This window comes from Pristiophorus japonicus, unplaced genomic scaffold (assembly GCF_044704955.1).
Source record: "Pristiophorus japonicus isolate sPriJap1 unplaced genomic scaffold, sPriJap1.hap1 HAP1_SCAFFOLD_310, whole genome shotgun sequence".
Classification (NCBI taxonomy): Eukaryota; Metazoa; Chordata; class Chondrichthyes; family Pristiophoridae; genus Pristiophorus; species Pristiophorus japonicus.
The window spans coordinates 714,373-731,494 of record NW_027252889.1 but is presented as its reverse complement, the minus strand read 5'-3'; the positions used below and the strand labels follow the sequence as shown (position 1 = coordinate 731,494).

The 17,122-nt window shown below is 46.3% G+C and overlaps 1 protein-coding gene across 2 annotated transcripts in view; it reads left to right on the top strand.

Annotated features, from left to right (window-relative positions):
• The window catches only part of LOC139249385 (guanylate-binding protein 1-like), a 63,924-nt gene that overhangs the window by 11,560 nt on the left and 35,242 nt on the right, over window positions 1-17,122 (top strand). For both annotated transcript variants that reach the window (XM_070872380.1, XM_070872381.1), the window contains 3 exons: window positions 3,568-3,677; window positions 9,256-9,440; window positions 12,012-12,239. In XM_070872380.1, the coding sequence (XP_070728481.1) occupies window positions 3,568-3,677; window positions 9,256-9,440; window positions 12,012-12,239 (523 nt within the window). The remainder of the gene's footprint in view (window positions 1-3,567; window positions 3,678-9,255; window positions 9,441-12,011; window positions 12,240-17,122) is intronic.

Here is a 17,122-nt window from a genome sequence, read left to right as displayed (position 1 = left end):
TCGCCATCAGAACGCTTTCCTTCGGGTTCAAATGCTCTTGGCCCAGTGTGCACAAATTGTCGTACGATTTCTCTGTGGGTTTCACTGGAGTGAGCAAATTCTTCATGAGGCCATACGCTGGTGCCCCACTGATGGTGAGGAGGATCGCCCTTCATTTGGCAGTGCTCTCTTCCCCATCTAGCTCGTTGGCCATGAGGTATTGGTCGAGTCGCTCCACTAAAGTTTCCCAATAATTTCCCTCCGAAAATTTCTCCACGGTGCCCACTGTTCTTTGCATCTTTGGGTTCGCTATCTATACCTCGTCGCCAGTTGTTGTGTATGGAGAAAAAGTCAGACTGAACACGGTGAGCTCAAAGTAAAGTGTGACCGTAGTCTTTTATTGCAGGTCTCCAGAGTGCCTCTCCAACCTGTGAAGCCTCCTTAACTACCTGCTCCAAGGGATTATGGGATCCCTTGGGACTCCAGGGGATGAGCCCTCTGGTGGCTATACAGAGAAAATACAAGTCCAGATATATAACAAGAACCATCCGTGGTTAACTGAGGAGGTGAAGGATGGTATTAAATTGAAAGCAATGGCATAGAAAGTGGCCAAGATTAGTGGGAGGTCAGAGGATTGGGAAACTTTTAAAACCAGCCAAGGACGACTAGACAAACAATACAGAGAGGGAAGATAGATTATGAAAGTAAACTAGCAAGAAATCTAAAAACAGATAGTTTCTAAGATATATAAAAAGGAAGAGAGTAGCTAAAGCAAACATTGGTCCTTTTAGAGGGTGAGACTGGGGAATTACTAATGGAAAATAAGGAAATGGCAGAGACTTTGAACAAATATTTTGTATCGGTCTTCATGGTAGAAGACACTAAAAACATCCCAATAATGGATAATCAAAGGGCTATTAAAAACAATCATTATCACTAAAGAAAAAGTACTCGGTAAAATAATGGGACTAAAGGTGGACAAGTCCCCTGGAACTGATTGATGGCTTGCATCCTAGGGTCTTTAAAAAAGTGGCTGCAGAGGTCGTGGATGCATTGGTTGTAATCTACCAAAATTCCCTGGATTCTGGAGAAGTACCAACAGATTGGAAAACCACAAATGTAACGCCCCTATTTAAAAAAGGAGGCAGATAGAAAGTAGGAAACAATAGACAGTTAGCCTAGCATCTGTGGTTGGGAAAATGCTGGAGTCCATTATTAAAGAAGCAGCAGCAGGACATTTTCAAAAGCATAATATAGTCAAGTAGTGTCAGCATGGTTTTATGAAGTGGAAATCATGTTTGACAAATTTGCTGGAGTTCTTTAAGGATGTAATGAGCAGGGTGGATAAGGGGGTACCAGTAGATATGGTGTATTTGGATTTCCAGAAGGTATTCGATAATGTGCCACATAAGAGGTTACTGCACAAGATAAAAGCTCATGGGGTTGGGGGTAATATATTAGCATGGATAGAGGATTGGCTAACTAACAGAAAACAGAGGTGGGATAAATGGGTCATTTTCCAGTTGGCAAATGGTAACAAGTGGGGTGCCACAGTGATTGGTACTAGAGCCTCAACTATTTGCAATCTATATTAATGTTTTGGATGAAGGCATCAAGTATAGTGTAGCCAAATTTGCTGATGATACAAAGATGGGTGAGAAAGCAAGTTGTGAGGAGGACACAAAATCTGCAAAGGGATATAGACAGGCTAAGTGAGTGGGCAAAAATTTGGCAGATGGAGTATAATGTGGGCAAGTGTGAGGTTATCTACTTTGACAGAAAAAATAAAAAAGCTAATTATTATTTAAATGGAGAGAAATTACAGCAGTACAGAGGGACCTGGGGGTCCTTGTGCGTGAAGTGCAAAAACGCAGGAACAGCAAGTAATCAGGAAGGCAAATGGAATGTTGGCCTTTATTGCAAAGGGGATAGAGTATAAAAGCAGAGAAGTCCTGCTACAACTGTACAGGGTATTGGTGAGGCCGCACCTGGAGTACTGCGTACAGTTTGGTCTCCTTATTTAAGGAGGGATATACTTACATTGGAGGCAGTTCAGAGAAGGTCCACTAAGTTGATTTCTGCGATGAAGGGGTTGACTTATGAAGAAAGGTTGAGTAGGTTGGGCCTGTACTCATTGGAGTTTAGAAGAATGAGAGGTGATCTTATTGAAACATATAAGATCCTGAGGGGGCGCAATAAGATTGATGCAGAGAGGATATTTCCAGTCATGGGCGAATCTAGAACTAGGGGGCATAGTTTCAGAATAAGGAGTCGTCCATTTAAACTGAGGTGAGGAGGAATTTCTTCTCTCAGAGGGTTGCAAATCTGTGGAATTCTCTGCCCCAGAAAGCTGTGGATGCTGGGTCATTGAATGTATTTAAGGTAGAGATAGAGTGATCTTTGAATGGTAAGGGATGAAGAGGTATGCGGAGTGGGCAGGGAAGTGGAGCTGAGCACAAGATCAGATCAGCCATGAAGACAGAGAAGGTTCGAGGCCAAATGGCCTACTCCTGCTCCTTTTTTTTGTTGTTAAATTCTTATCAATACCACAGATTATCATCGTCATATCATACGCAGTCCCTCGAAATTTAGGAAGACTTGCTTCCACTCTAAAAATGAGTTCTTAGGTGACAGAACGGTCCAATACGGGAATTACATTCTCTGCCACAGTGGGGACAGTGGTTGAGGGAAATGGTGGATGCGTCTGGTTTGCCGAACGCTCCTTCCGCTGCCTGAGCTTGGTTTCTGCACGCTCTCGGTGACGAGACTCGAGGTGCTCGGCGCCCTCCCGGATACTCTTCCTCCACTTAGGGCATCTTTGGCCAGGGACTCGCAGGTGTCGGTAGGGATGTTGCATTTTATCAAGGAGGCTTTGAGGGTGTCCATGAAACGTTTACTTTGCCCACCTGGGGCTCACCCGCCATGTAGGAGCTCTGAGTAGAGCGCTTGCTTTGGGAGTTTTGTGTCGGGCATGCGAACAATGTGACCCACCCAACGAAGCTGGTCGAGTGTGGTCAGTTCTTTGATGCTGGGGATGTTGACCTGATCAAGGACACTAACATTGGTGTGTCTGTCCTCCCAGGGGATTTGCAGGATCTTGCGGAGACATTGTTATGAATTAGATTATTAGATTAGACACAGATTATAAATAATAGAGGAAATTCCAAATGGTAGAAGGAACAAGACAAGAGGAGGGAAGAAGCTGCATCGATTCAGCAGAATTAAGAAGCTGAGCTGATAGTGCGGGGCAAACAGAAAATGAAATATTCGCGGTTGAAGGTTCTCATAGTGCTGTTCGGGAGGGAGCTCCAGGATTTTGACCCAGTGATGATAAAGGAACAGCGATATATTTCCAAGTCAGGATGGTGTGTGACTTGGAGGGGAATTTGCAGCTAGTGCTGTTCCCATGCGCCTGCTGCCCATGTCCTTCTAAGTGCTGGAGGTCGCGGGTTTGGGAGATGCTATCGCAGAAGCAATTTCTACCCCCGCAGTCCAATAGCATAATATATATGTAGAAATGTTGTAACTATTATGATTTCTAGTTTTAGATTTCACGAAAAGGATTCATTGCTTCCCTTGTTACTGCAGGACGTAGCAGAGATTGACACCTGGATATGTGCTCTTGCTGTGTTGTTTAGTACCGTACTTGTGTTCAACAGTATGGACGTAATTGACCAATCCACTCTGCAGAAGTTTCAGTATCCTTAAAGCCTTCACTATTTTCATATTTTCATATTTTATTATATTCCATTTTCCACTCCGTTGTCTCCCAGACTATCTTCAATGGGCAACAGGAAATATTCAATATACTTAGCAGGTCAGGCAGCATCTGTGGAGAGAGAAACAGGGTTAATGTTTCAGGTCAATGACCTTTCGTCAAAATTGGAAAAAGTTAGAGATGTAACAGGTGTTTTAAGCAAGTGGAGAGGCAGGAAGGGAGGAAAGAACAAAAGGGAAGGTCTGTGATAGAGTGGAAGGCAGAAGTCATTAAATGACAAAATGTATGATTATAGAAGGCAAAAGGAGATGGTGATGAGACAAATAATGAAACAAAAGATGAGTCCAGAAGAACTGTAAATGGGAATAGCAGAATCCCATTTTATTCCCAGAGAATATGATGTTGTGTCATTAACTGAGACCTGGCTCTCAAAGGGCAGAATTGGGTATTAAATATTCTTGGTTTATAAGGAGTTCAGGAAAGATAGGAGGTGGTGTGGCAATATTGGTTAAGGAGAATGTTCCAGTGCTGGAGAGAGAGGATGTCCTGGAGGGGTCAAGGACAGAATCTATATGGCTAGAGTTAATAAGTAATAGAGCTAACATTACACTGCTAGGTGCATTCTATAGACCACCAAATAGTGAGAAAGATAGGAAGGAGCAAATTTTCAGTGAAACTACAGAGAGGTGCAAGAAATATAGAATAGTAATAATGGGGGACTTCAACTATCCTAATATAGAGTGGGATCATAATAGGGTAAAGAGCAGCGAAGGGGAAGAATTTTTAAAGTGAGTTCAGGAGCACTTTCTTGAACAGTATGTTTCTGGCTCAATGAAGGAGGAGGCATTGCTGGATCTGGATCTGGCTCTGGAGCAAGTGTGAACATTTAGGGAACAGTGATAATAGTATCATAAGGTTTAGATTAGCTATGGAAAAGGACAGGGAGAAATCAAGAGTAAAAATGTTTAACTGGAGAAAGGCCAATTTCAGTGGGATGAGAACAAATCTGGCCTGGGTAAACTGGAATCAAAGATTGGCAGACAAAACTGTAGTGGAACAATGGGCTTCCTTTGAAGAGGAAATAGTTTGGGTACAGTCAAGGTACATTCACACAAGGGGGAAAGGCAGGGCAATTAAAGTCAGAGCTCCCTGAATGACAAAACAGATAGAGAATATGATGAAGCAGAAAAAAAGTGTGTATGACAGATGTCAGGTTGCAAATACATCGGAGATTCAGGCTACATATAGAAAGGTCAGAGGAGAAGTGAAAAAGAAATAAAGAGGGACAAAAAGATGGTATGAGAATAGAATTGCAGCAACATAAGAGGTAATCCAAAAGTCTTCTATCGGCATATAAATAGTGAACGGGCAGTAAGAGGAGGGGTGGGGCCGATTAGGGAGCAAAAAGGAGACCTACGCATGGAGGCAGAGGGTTAGGCTAAGGCACTAAATGAGTACTTTGCATCTGGCTTCGCTAAAGAGGAAGATGCTGCCTTAGACAGTGAAGGGGGAGGTAGTGGAGACACTTGAAAGGGTAAAAATTGATTGAGGTATTTGGAAGGCTGGCTGTACTTAAATAGATAAATCATTAGGAGTGGATGGGATGCATCCTAGGATATCCTCCATAGATACAGGGGTGGTGCCGGAGGACTGGAGAATTGCAAATGTTACACCAAAAAAGGGAGTAAAGATAAACCTAGCAACTACAGGCCAGTCAGTTTAACCTTGGAAGTGGGGAAGCTTTTAGAAACAGTAATCAGAGACATTAACAGTCACTTGGATAGGGGTAGATTCATTAAGGAAAGCCAACACAGATTCGTTAAAGGCACATCATGTTTAAGCAACATAGAAACATAGAGATTTACAGCGCAGAAGGAGCCCATTTCAGCCCAGCGTGTCCGCACCGGTTGACAAAGAGCTGCACGGCCCTTGGTCAGCAGCCCTGAAGATTACATATAAACCTATAAACAATGGCGGAAAGGTAAAGAGCACCCAGCCCAACCAGTCCGCCCCACACAACTGCCACACCCCTTACACTGAAACATTCTACACTCCGCCCCAACCAGAGCCATGTGATCTCCTGGGAGAGGCAAAAACCAGATACAAACCCAGGCCAATTTGAGGGAAAAAAATCTGGGAAAATTCCTCTCCGACCCATCCAGGCAATCGAAACTAGTTCAGGAGATCATCCTGGCCTTGATCGAGTTTTTTGATGAGATAAGAGAGGGTTGATGAGGGTAATACGGTTGCTGTAGTGTACATGGATTTCCAAAAGGCATTTGACAAAGTGCCACATAAAAGTTGAAACCCATGGAATAAAAGGGACAGTGGCAGCCTGAATACGAAGTTGGCTGAGTGACAGGAAACAGAGTAGTGATGAATGATTATTTTTCAGACTGGAGGTAGGTTTACAGTGCTGTTCCCCCGAGATCAGTTCTAGGACCACTGCTTTTCATGATATATATTAATGACTTGGATGTTGGTGTACAGTGCACAATTTCAAAATTTGCAGATGACGCAAATCTTGATAGTGTAGTAAAAGGAGAGGAGGAAAGTGATAGACTTCAGGAAGACAGAGACAGACTGGTGAAATGGGCAGACACGTGGCAGATGAAGTTTAACGCAGAAAAGTGTGAAGTGATGCTTTTTGGTAGAAAGAATGAGGAGAGGGCATATAAACTAAATGGTACAATCCTAAAGGAGGTGCACGAACAGAGAGACCTGCGGGAATATGTGCATAAATTGTTGAAGATGGCAGGGCAGGTTGAGAAAGTAGCTAAAAAGGCTTATGGGTTCCTGGGCTTCATAAATAGAGGGGTAGAGTTCAAAAGTGTGGAAATTATGATTAACATGTATAAAACACTGGTTCGGCTCCAATTCTGGGCACCACACTTTAGGAAGGATGTGAAGGCCTTGGATAAGATGCAGAAAAGATTTCCGAGAATGATTCCAGGAATGAGGGACTTCAGTTACATTGATACACTGGAGAAGCTGGAGCTCGTTGGTGCAGAGAAGATTGAGAGAATATTTGATAGAGATGCTCAAAATCATGAGGAATCTGGACAAAGTGGACAGAGAGAAACTGTTCCCATTAACAGAAGGGTCGAGAACCAGAGGACACAGATTTAAGGTGATTGGCAAAAGAACCAAAGGCGATGTTAAAAACGTTTTTACGCAGCGAGTGGTTATGATCTAGAATGCACTGCCTGAAAGGGTGGTGGAGGCAGTCTCAGTTTTACTTTCAAAAGAGAAGTGGATAAGTATCTGAAGGGAAAAAATTGCAAGGCTATGGGGAGAGGGCAGGGAAGTGGGACTAGCTGAGAGTTGGCACGGGCTCGATGGGCCAAATGGCCTCCTTCCATGTTGGAACTATTCTATGATTCTATGTATCAACAGCTGCCGTCTGGGAAAAAATAGGGGCAGAGGTTATGGTCTGAAATTGTTGAACTCGATGATGAGTCCAGAAGGCTGCAATGTACCTAATCGAAAGATGAGGTGCTGTTCCTCAAGCTTGCTTTGAGCTTCATCGGAATGGGGCAGGTTAGATGCAGGAAGAATGTTCCCAATCTTGGGGAAGTCCAAAACCAGGGGTCACAGTCTTAGGATAAGGGGTAGGCCATTTAGGACCGAGATGAGTTGTTAACCTGTGGAATTCTCTACCGCATAGATGCTAGTTCATTGGATATATTCAAGAGGGAGTTAGATATGGCCCTTGTGGCTAAAGGTATCAAGGGGTATGGAGAGAAAGCAGTAAAGGGGTACTGAGGGAGTGATCAGCCATGATCTTATTGAATGGCGGTGCAGGCACCTATTTTCTATGTTCCTATGTTTCTAACAGTGTAGGAGGCTGAGGACCGAGAGATCAAAGTGTGAGTGGAGCAGAGAATAGCCTGTCACTCCCGGTTTTGAATGGCCCATGCAGCCTGTTAAAGGGGCTGTGTGGGGAAAATGAAAAATTAGAGGGAACATTGGACACAAGTATCCGACTGAATGCGAGCTCAGAATTCTGAGCCGGAACTCCAGTCTCCGCTTACCGGGAATGTCTGGAGCGAGGTTTGAATCCCGAACCTTCTGAATCAGAGGCAGGAATGCTACTATTTTTTTAAATTCAGATTTATTCATGATTAAAAACATTTACAACATCGTGATCATTCCGTTGCATCGTACAAATCCATTCCGCCACTCTACACAACCGTTCCTCCACCAATTATTAGCATCAAAATCTGAAGTTTAATTTGTCTCCCTTGACATATACTAATCTATTGTACTTTAAGAAAATTCTACCTGTATCTTTAAATTTCTTTCTGAATAGAACATCCACAGAACCTTTTTGATCCAAAGGCTCGATTCAAGGCATTGAGTGATATGATATGAAGCTGGGCTGTGTTCAGCTCACTCAACCTAAAGGCCTTTTCCTGTTTATAAATATTTGTACTTTTGTTTTGAATCCAGGCCAGCTGGTACAGTGCCATCTCGGAACAGTGGTATATGTTGTACAAGGTGTTACAGTAATTCACGTTTTATGCTTTTCATGCATTTTATCCCACCCTTCCTCACGTTGCCCTCACTGAATGCACTCTGTCCCAATATGCATTCATCGTCACAACTCCTTTCTATTGCTCTGCCGATTTTCAATCCAATCAGATGTTTTGCCATTAACTGTTTGTTAGCGTGAATGCGTTCTCAGAAGAATCACTCAACACTGAGTCGGTTCCAACGCCAATGCGGCCTTTATTAACGCTCAGCAGGGAGTAAGTCTCAGGACTGGATCCAGGCTTCTCTCCACCGAACAAAGGGTTTCATGGATTTTTATATGTTTCACAACAGTTTACTACAGTTACTCAGCCCATTACAGCTGGACACAATCCAATCATAACGATTATAGATTACATATAGGTTATTTTAACCCAATAGAATTCCCCTGATACCTCAGGAACTGCATGTTCAGTTTTGTCAGCTCGGGCTGATTAATGACCTTGTTATAGGAGATAGGTTCTCTCCTTATCTCTCTCTTCCTCGGGAAATCACTGGTTCATTATTCTTATCTTGTATGCAAGGCATTCCTGGTAGTGGGCCTCACAGGGTCATTGCTCGGTCAGTCCCAGTTCATTACTTGACTAACGGGGTTCCCATCATGCTTGGGCAGCCATTTTATATGTGGCCGTATTAAACTTATGAGTTTAGATATATTCAGCAGGTGCCTAATTCCTACAACACTGTTGTATCTTTTATCTTTTAAAATCCTCAAATGGAGACCTTTAGCAAATGTTTCACATGTCTTTGGGGTGAAAACTGATAACCTTTTACAATGGGACTGAAAATCGGGTGGTGTGGAAAACAGACTGCCCATTCACTATCACCCATTTTACTGGAGCGTTTGAGGTGAATTTCACCCATTGTATCCATCAGAATGGCTTCGCCCATTCATCTAATAATTGAAGTGCAGTTGTGATGTATAGCCTATTGTGTCTAAACTCACCCTGCTGGCTCCTTGTCACTTTGTTGTTCCTTTAATGAACAATCACTGTCGTGGCTTATCCTCCTTAACCCCGAGCCAGCAATGCAATGAATCTGGTAACAGTCATTAAAGAACAGATCAGGGCCAGTGGAAAATATGAAGATCATTCAAGGTTCGTTCCACACTTTGTGTGGGTTGTGCGGGACTTTACTTTGGATCTGAATATCAATGGAAATACAGTAACGTCGGATCAATACTTAGAGTATTCTCTTGGAGGAAAGGAAGGTAGGTGAACTAAAAGCAGAATAAGTTCATTATTGACATGACCTATTTCCAATAATGTGTCAGTTCATTTATCGGTTCCACAAGATTTCTGTTCATGTACAGACATCAGTTATCTGGACTGATTAATTAATAAATATTTAAATGTATATATGTATAACAAACAATTTTTGAGTGATAACTGATAGCTTATAAAGGATTAATTTCTATCAAATTATTTACATTCTCTTTGTTTACCAATCAGACTTAGCTTTGAGAGTAAACCTGGATGAAGGTGATCTCCATGGGATTATGCAGCTGCACTGTGCTATCAACTGAGTCCTTGATGTTCTCTTCACTATGGCCTTTAGGCTTTAAGCTAATTAGATATGACAGACTCAGTAATGTAGGAGACCAATATGGTTATGTCCCTTTGCTTGTGATTGGACTTGCGCTGCACAGTCTGCATAAAGGTGTCCCTAAAGAGAAGCTAAGTTCTCCTTCCTCTGTGCTCCAAGACTGTATCTGTGGTGTGGCTATTTGTAGTCTCATTGGTACAACACTCCTTCAGCCTGTACTCCAATAGGCACGGGTGGGGAGAGAAGTATCAATATACCAACGTCTGAAAGGGGATACGAGGAAGGTAGAAGGTGAACTAGATGGAGCTCAGTCTTATGTCATCTAGCAATTCCGATGTTGCTAATTATTTCCTAGTGATTCTGGGATCATGACTGCAACCCCCCCCCCCCACCCCCCAAAAAAGGTTTTGCCAATATTTGCACTTAGCCTGTCTATATCCCTTTGCAGATTTTTTTATGTCCTCCTCACAACGTGCTTTCCCACCCATCTTTGTATCATCAGCAAACTTGGCAACATTACACTTGGTGCCTTCATCCAAGTCATTAATATAGATTGTAAATAGTTGAGGCCCCAGCACCGATCCCTGTGGCACTCCACTAGTTACCGTTTTCCAACCGAAAAATTAACCATTTATCCCGACTCTCTGTTTCCTGTTAGTCAACCAATCCTTTATCCATGCTAATATATTACCCTCAACACCATGATCATTTAGTTGGTGCATTTTCCAGCATTTTAGATTCAAATTTCAAGTCAAATTTATTTAGATATTTATAGGATCTATTTCCTTGATTGGGAGTTGAAGCCATGCACAGTGACTGTTACCTTTTGTGCAGACAGTTCGTTCCATGCCCATGAGGTGCTTCTGGTGAAAATGGACATTGATTTAAAGATCCCACCAGGCCACCCTAAGAGTCATCATCGATCAGGTATTCTGGCCTGGGCCAGACAGGGGACTGGTCGTGAGGGAGAGGGGAAGGGAGCCAAGTGGGAATTTCACTGGACTCTGACTGCGCCACAAACTCTTGTGAGGCCAACTTTCATCTGAATTGTTCTTAATTCAGTGCAGCGAACAACTGATTTTTTTTTTGTTCATTGTTTTTATCACTTCATGCATTAGACTGCAGATAATGACTGATTAATAGTCGCACCACCATGATCATTTCTAGACAAAGTAATTCCATTGCACTGAAGTGTTTATTCTCATGGTATATTAGCATTATTGAAGGTAGCCCTCTGACACTGAGCAGCTCTGGGCACTTTGCAGCTGGTTCCTCACCAGATGCTTCCTCGGTGATTCCGAGGTTGTGCTGCGGAGGATTAGAGATGAGATGGAAGTGTTTAACAGCCAGATTGAGAGTGAGGGTCCAGGACTGGCCACTGTCTGTTGCACCGATGGGGAATCACTGATTTCAGGAGGAGGCTTGGAGAGGGGAGCTCAGGCGAGAGTTAGGGGCATGGGCGTGGGTAGTAACACCACATGTAACAAAGCTGAGGTGGGGGACAGGAAGAAAGCAGGAGGTTCACTGTCAGCTCTAACAAAATGATATCCTCTAACGCTTCATTTGTAAGCAGCTTGAATGCTTTACTTCACAACCTCACAATACCTTCCGGTGCAGTCAGAGTTCCATTGAATCCTTGTGATTTTCTCCCACTGCAAAAGACCAATCATTTGACCCACCAAGTGCAGGACGCATTAAGTCTTGTAGGGCATGCTCAGAAGATCTCCAGCTTGCTGGATTAGGAAACTTTGGCAAATATGAATCCACACTCATTTTCATTGGGCAATGCAGACTGCAGACCGCATCCCAAACACTGCCTACTCACATTTAACATATGGGCTCGAAGTCAAACCAATGTACTAACTGCACTTGGAACTTTGAGCTTGTACCAACAGAGAGCAGTCACTCAATCCTTCCATCCTGTGTTGTAGGCATCAGCAGAGCAGGAATCTCCGGGGTTTATAAAACGCTGTGCTCCCAGTCTGTCAAATCTCTGGATAATTAAGACTTAGTACTTGAACAAAACCTTTTGAAACACAGAATAGAAACTATGGGGACAGCACATTGGTCAACTCATGAGAGCCGGGTCGATGTGACACTCATTCACAAGAGCGTATCATCTGGCAGCCTTGGGGTATCACATTTAATGAGAACTCAACATTTGGGGAAAGAGCTGCGTTTTGGGAATGCAGGTGAGAAAGACTCAGAACTGATTTTTGTTCATTTCGACCCTCAGGTTCCAAAGAAACGACAGCTTACAATGTGCATCGAGACACTTTCCGGAATTCCTTTCTCAATAGGAAATGTTTCATGCTTGTTTATCCATCAACAAAACGGAAACTGAGACATCAAGAACAAGGTCTAGATGAAGAATTCATTGCTGAATGTCAGAAACTTTGCAACTATGTTTACGGAGTCAATCCAATAAAAGCTTTCTCAGGTGGCAACCAGTCCAGTGGTGAAAGTAAGTGCTGTGTGTGCGACACAGTTTGACATTAAACAGCTGGAGTGTGAGAGGTAGCACTGGTTTACAATCCATTATACGTTGGTTTACGATCTATTGTGTGCTGGTTTACGATCTATTGTACGTTGGTTTACGATCTATTGTGTGCTGGTTTACGATCTATTGTACGTTGGTTTACGATCTATTGTACGATAGTTTATGATCTATTGTACGCTGGTTTACGATCAAATGTACACTGGTTTACGATCTATTGTGCGCTGGCTTAATAAGGACATACGAAATAGGAGCAGGAGTAGGCCATTTGGCCACTCGAGCCTGCTCTGCCATTCAATAAGATCATGGCTGATCTGATCATGGACTCAGCTCCACTTCCCTGCCCACTCCCATGACTCTTTATTCCCTTATCAAAAATCTGTATCTCCGCCTTAAATATATTCAATGACCCAGCCTCCACAGCTCTGGGGCAGAGAATTCCACAGATTTGCAACCCTCAGAGAAGAAATGTCTCCTCATCTCAGTTTTAATTGGGCGGTCCCTTATTACAAGGCTATGTCCCCTAGTTTTAGTTTCCCCTATGAGTGGAAATATCCTCTCTGCATCCACCTTGTCGAGCCCCCTCATTATCTTTTATGTTTTAATAAGATCACCTCTCATTCTTCTGACCCAACCTACTCAACCTATCTTTATAGGAGGAGTGTGATATTCTGGGTGAAATAAATATAGTGAGAGAGGAAGTATTAAGAGGTTTAGCAGCTTTGAAAGTAGATAAGTCCCCAGGCCCGGATGAAATGCATCCCAGGCTGCTGAGCGAAGTAAAAGAGGAAATAACAGAGGCCTTGACCATCATTTTCCAGTCCTCTTTGGATCTGGGCATGGTGCCGGAGGATTGGAGGACTGCTAATTTAGTACCCTTGTTTAAGAAAGGAAAATGAGATAGGCTGAGTAATTACAGGCCTGTCAGCCTAACCTCAGTGGTGGGAAAATTATTGGAAAAAATCCTGAAAGACAGGATAAATCTGCATTTGGAAAGGCAAGAATTAATTAGGGACAGTCAGCACAAATTTGTTAAGGGAAGATTGTGTCTGACTAAACTGATTGACCCTCTTGGTTGCCTCCTCCTCAAGTACTATGTATTGTGTGTATATATAAACTTTAGCAAAGCTTTTGATAAGGTCCCACATGAAGGTTAAAGCCCATGGGATACAGGGCAAGGTGTCAAATTGGATCCAAAATTGGCTTGGAGATAGGAAGCAAAGGGTAATGATTGATAGATGTTTTTGTGACTGGAAGGATATTTCCAGTGGGGTTCTGCAGGGCTCAGTACTGGTACCTTTGCTTTTTGTGGTATATATTAACGATTTAGATTTGAATATAGGGAGTATGATTAAGATGTTTGCAGATGACACTAAAATTGGCTGTGTGGTTATTAATGAAGAGGAAAGTCATGGGCTGCAGGAGGACAGCAATCTATTGGTCAGGTGGGCAGAGCAGTGGCAAATGGAATTTAATTCAGAGAAGTGTGAGGTGATGCACTTTGGGGGGCTAATAAGGAAAGGGTATACACATTAAGCGGTAGGCCACTTAATAGTGTAGATGGGCAAAGGGACCTGAGAGTGCTTGTCCACAGAACTCTTTTGGGGAAAACGAAAACATTAAATCGTGGCCCCCCGATCTGAGAGACGCACCAAACATTTACAAGGCCCTTTTTTTTTGTTTTGTTTTTTTTTGTATTTTTTTTGTGTTTGTTTTTAAAGTTTTTTTTTTGGGCACTAAAATCATATTTTTTCGCCAAGTGCCCCCTATAAAAGGGGAGGGGGACACTAAAAACACCGGCAATTAAAACAAATTAAACTTTAAAACATAAAATCAAATTAAAATTTGGTTGCCGGGCGTGACGATGCACTCCAGTCCCTCCGGTGCCCACCTCTCGCGCAAGGCCGCGAGCGTACCGGTGGACACCGCGTGCTCCATCTCCAGGGACACCCTGGCGCGGATGTACGCGCGGAAGAGAGGCAGGCAGTCAGGTTGAATGACCCCCTCAACCGCCCGCTGCCTGGACCGGCTGATGGCACCCTTGGCCGTGCCCAGGAGCAGTCCTACGAGGAGGCCCTCGGACCTACCCGCTCCCCTCCGCACAGGGTGCCCAAAGATCAGGAGAGTGGGACTGAAGTGCAGCCAGAATTTCAGGAGCAGCCCCTTTAAATAATAAAACAGGGGCTGCAACCTCGTGCACTCAGTAAAAACATGGAACACGGACTCCTCCAGACCGCAGAAATTGCAGGCGGCCTGGGAGTCCGTGAACCGGCTTAAAAATTTATTGCACGGCACTGCTCCGTGCACCACCCTCCAGGCCAAGTCCCCGATGAATAGTGGGAGGACTCCCGCGTAGAGTGCCCTCCATCGGGGACCCCCGCCTCCTCCGGACGGCAAGATGGTACGCCATGGCGTGTCCGGACGGCAGGCGATGATGGCAAAATTGAGAGTGTGCAGGAGCAGCCCGTACAGGAAACCCCTCCGCGCGGAACTGAAAGGCACGGAGGGGATTTCCCCGAGGCGGCTCAAGTTGTGAGGCGCCGGCCCCCGAGGGAGGTTCCGGGGTTTGGCGCCGATGAGGAATTCCGTCCGGACAGGGGTCAGTTCGGACGGGATCTCCCCACGTGCTTGAGCCTCCTCGATGCACCTAACGGAGTCAGGGTCCAGAGCTGTTTTTAGCGACTCGATGGCATCGGCCGCGCGGCGGACGTTGGCAGAATTTAGGCGCCGCGCCAGCGTGTCTGGCGCCATCCAGCCCGCTCCTCCGCCATCGAACAGGTCCCTGACCCTGGTCACCTCACCAGCCACAGCCCTCTCGTCCGACCGCCACATAAAACCTCGGTCGTGGAGGTACGGATTCCCGAGCAGCGGCTCCTGCAGGACAGCCGCCACTCCAGCCGGCGGAGAGCTGCGCTTGGTGGAGACTTTGTTCCAGACCCTGGTGAGTTTCTTGTAAAAGACAGGCAGCTCCCGGACGGCGGTCCTGACGCCCCCCACACTCACAAACAGGAGCTGCGTGTCGTAGTTGAGGCCGTGCTGCTGGCGGAAGAAATACGTCGCCCGAGCACACCACCTAGGAGGGGGCTCGACGTAAAGGTATCTCTGCAGGGTCTGAAGACGGAAAGTCGCGAGCTAGGTGCTGATGAACACCAACGACTGACCGCCCTCCCCAAGCGGGAGCCTCAAGACCGCGGCAGAGACCCAGTGCTTTCTGTTGTTCCAGAAGAAGTCCACCAGCTTCTTCTGTATCTTGGCGACAAACGCAGGGGGAGGGGTCAAAGTGACCAGCTGGTACCACAACATGGCGGCCACCAGCTGGTTTATGACTAGCGCTCGACCCCTGTAGGACAGCACTCGGAGCAGTCCTGTCCAGCGCCCTAGGCGAGCGGCGACCTTGGCCTCCAGCTCCTGCCAGTTCGCCGGCCAGGCTTCCTCGTCGGGGCTAAGGTAGACTCCCAGATAGAGGAGATGGGCCGTGCTCCAGGCAAAAGGCCTGAGCCCCTCCGGCAGGGAGTCCACCCGCCACTGACCCACCAGGAGTCCGGAACATTTCTCCCAGTTGATCCTGGCGGAGGACGCGGCCGAGTAAATCTCCTGGCACTCACGCATCCTCCGCAGGTCAGCGGGATCCTCTACCGCGAGGAGCACGTCATCGGCGTAAGCCGAGAGGACGACCTCCACGCCTGGCCCTTGCAGAGCCAGTCCCTTCAATCTCGTCCGCAGGAGGCGCAGGAAAGGCTCCACGCAGATGGCATATAACTGGCCAGACATGGGGCATCCCTGGCTCACCCCTCTCCCAAAGCGAAGGGGCGCCATCAAGGACCCGTTAACCTTAATCAGACACTCCGCGGCAGCGTAAAAAAGTCGGATCCGGGCGATGAAATGTGTTTCGAACCCGAAAGCGCGCAGAGTCCTGAACAGATAGTCGTGATCCACCCTGTCGAACGCCTTTTCTTGGTCGAGAGATAGGAAGGCGACCGACAGACCAGCCTCCTGGGAATAATGGATGAGGTCCCGGACCAGATGGATGTTGTCGTGGATTGTCCAGCCCGGGACCGTGTAGGACTGGTCGGGGTGGATCATGTGGTCCAGCACGGCACCAAGGCGAGCAGACATCGCCCTGGCGAAGATTTTGTAGTCCGTGCTGAGGAGGGAGACCGGGCGCCAGTTCTTCAGGAGGCGGAGATCGCCCTTCTTAGGCAGCAGGACGATGACTGCCCTGCGCCAAGAGAGGGGCATCTCCCCGGTCGTCAGACTTTCCCCCAGGACCCGCGCGTAGTCGCCACCCAGGATGTCCCAGAATGCCCTGTGGAACTCCACGGTCAGCCCGTCCAGCCCCGGGGCTTTTCCCCTCGAGAGCCGGGCGAGGGCGCCGGTTAGCTCCGCCAGGCTTAGTGGGGCTTCCAGATTTTCGGCGCCCTCCGGGCCGACCTTCGGCATGTCCTCCCACAAAACTCTACGCGCTTCCTCGCTGGACGGCTCCAGAGAGAACAGAGCCCCGTAATATTCACGGGCCCTGTTGTTGACACCCTCCGGATCTGAGACGAGAGAGCCGTCGTCGGCCAGCAGCGTCAAGAGCTGCTTACGGACACTCTGCCTTTTTTCCAGCGAGTAGAAGAAGGGGGAGCCGCGGTCCAGATCCCGCAGGAACCAGATCCGCGACCTCACGAACGCGCCTTGGGACCCGACGAGCTGCAGGTCCTTCAGCGCGGCCTTCTTTGCTTCGTACACCGTCCGCAGGGCCGGGTCCTGGACGACTTGACCGAGACGGGCTTACAGGTCGAGCACCTCTTTTTCTAGGCGCCCGACCCTGGCCGCCCGCCTCTTGGTCGACCCCCTCGCGTACTCTT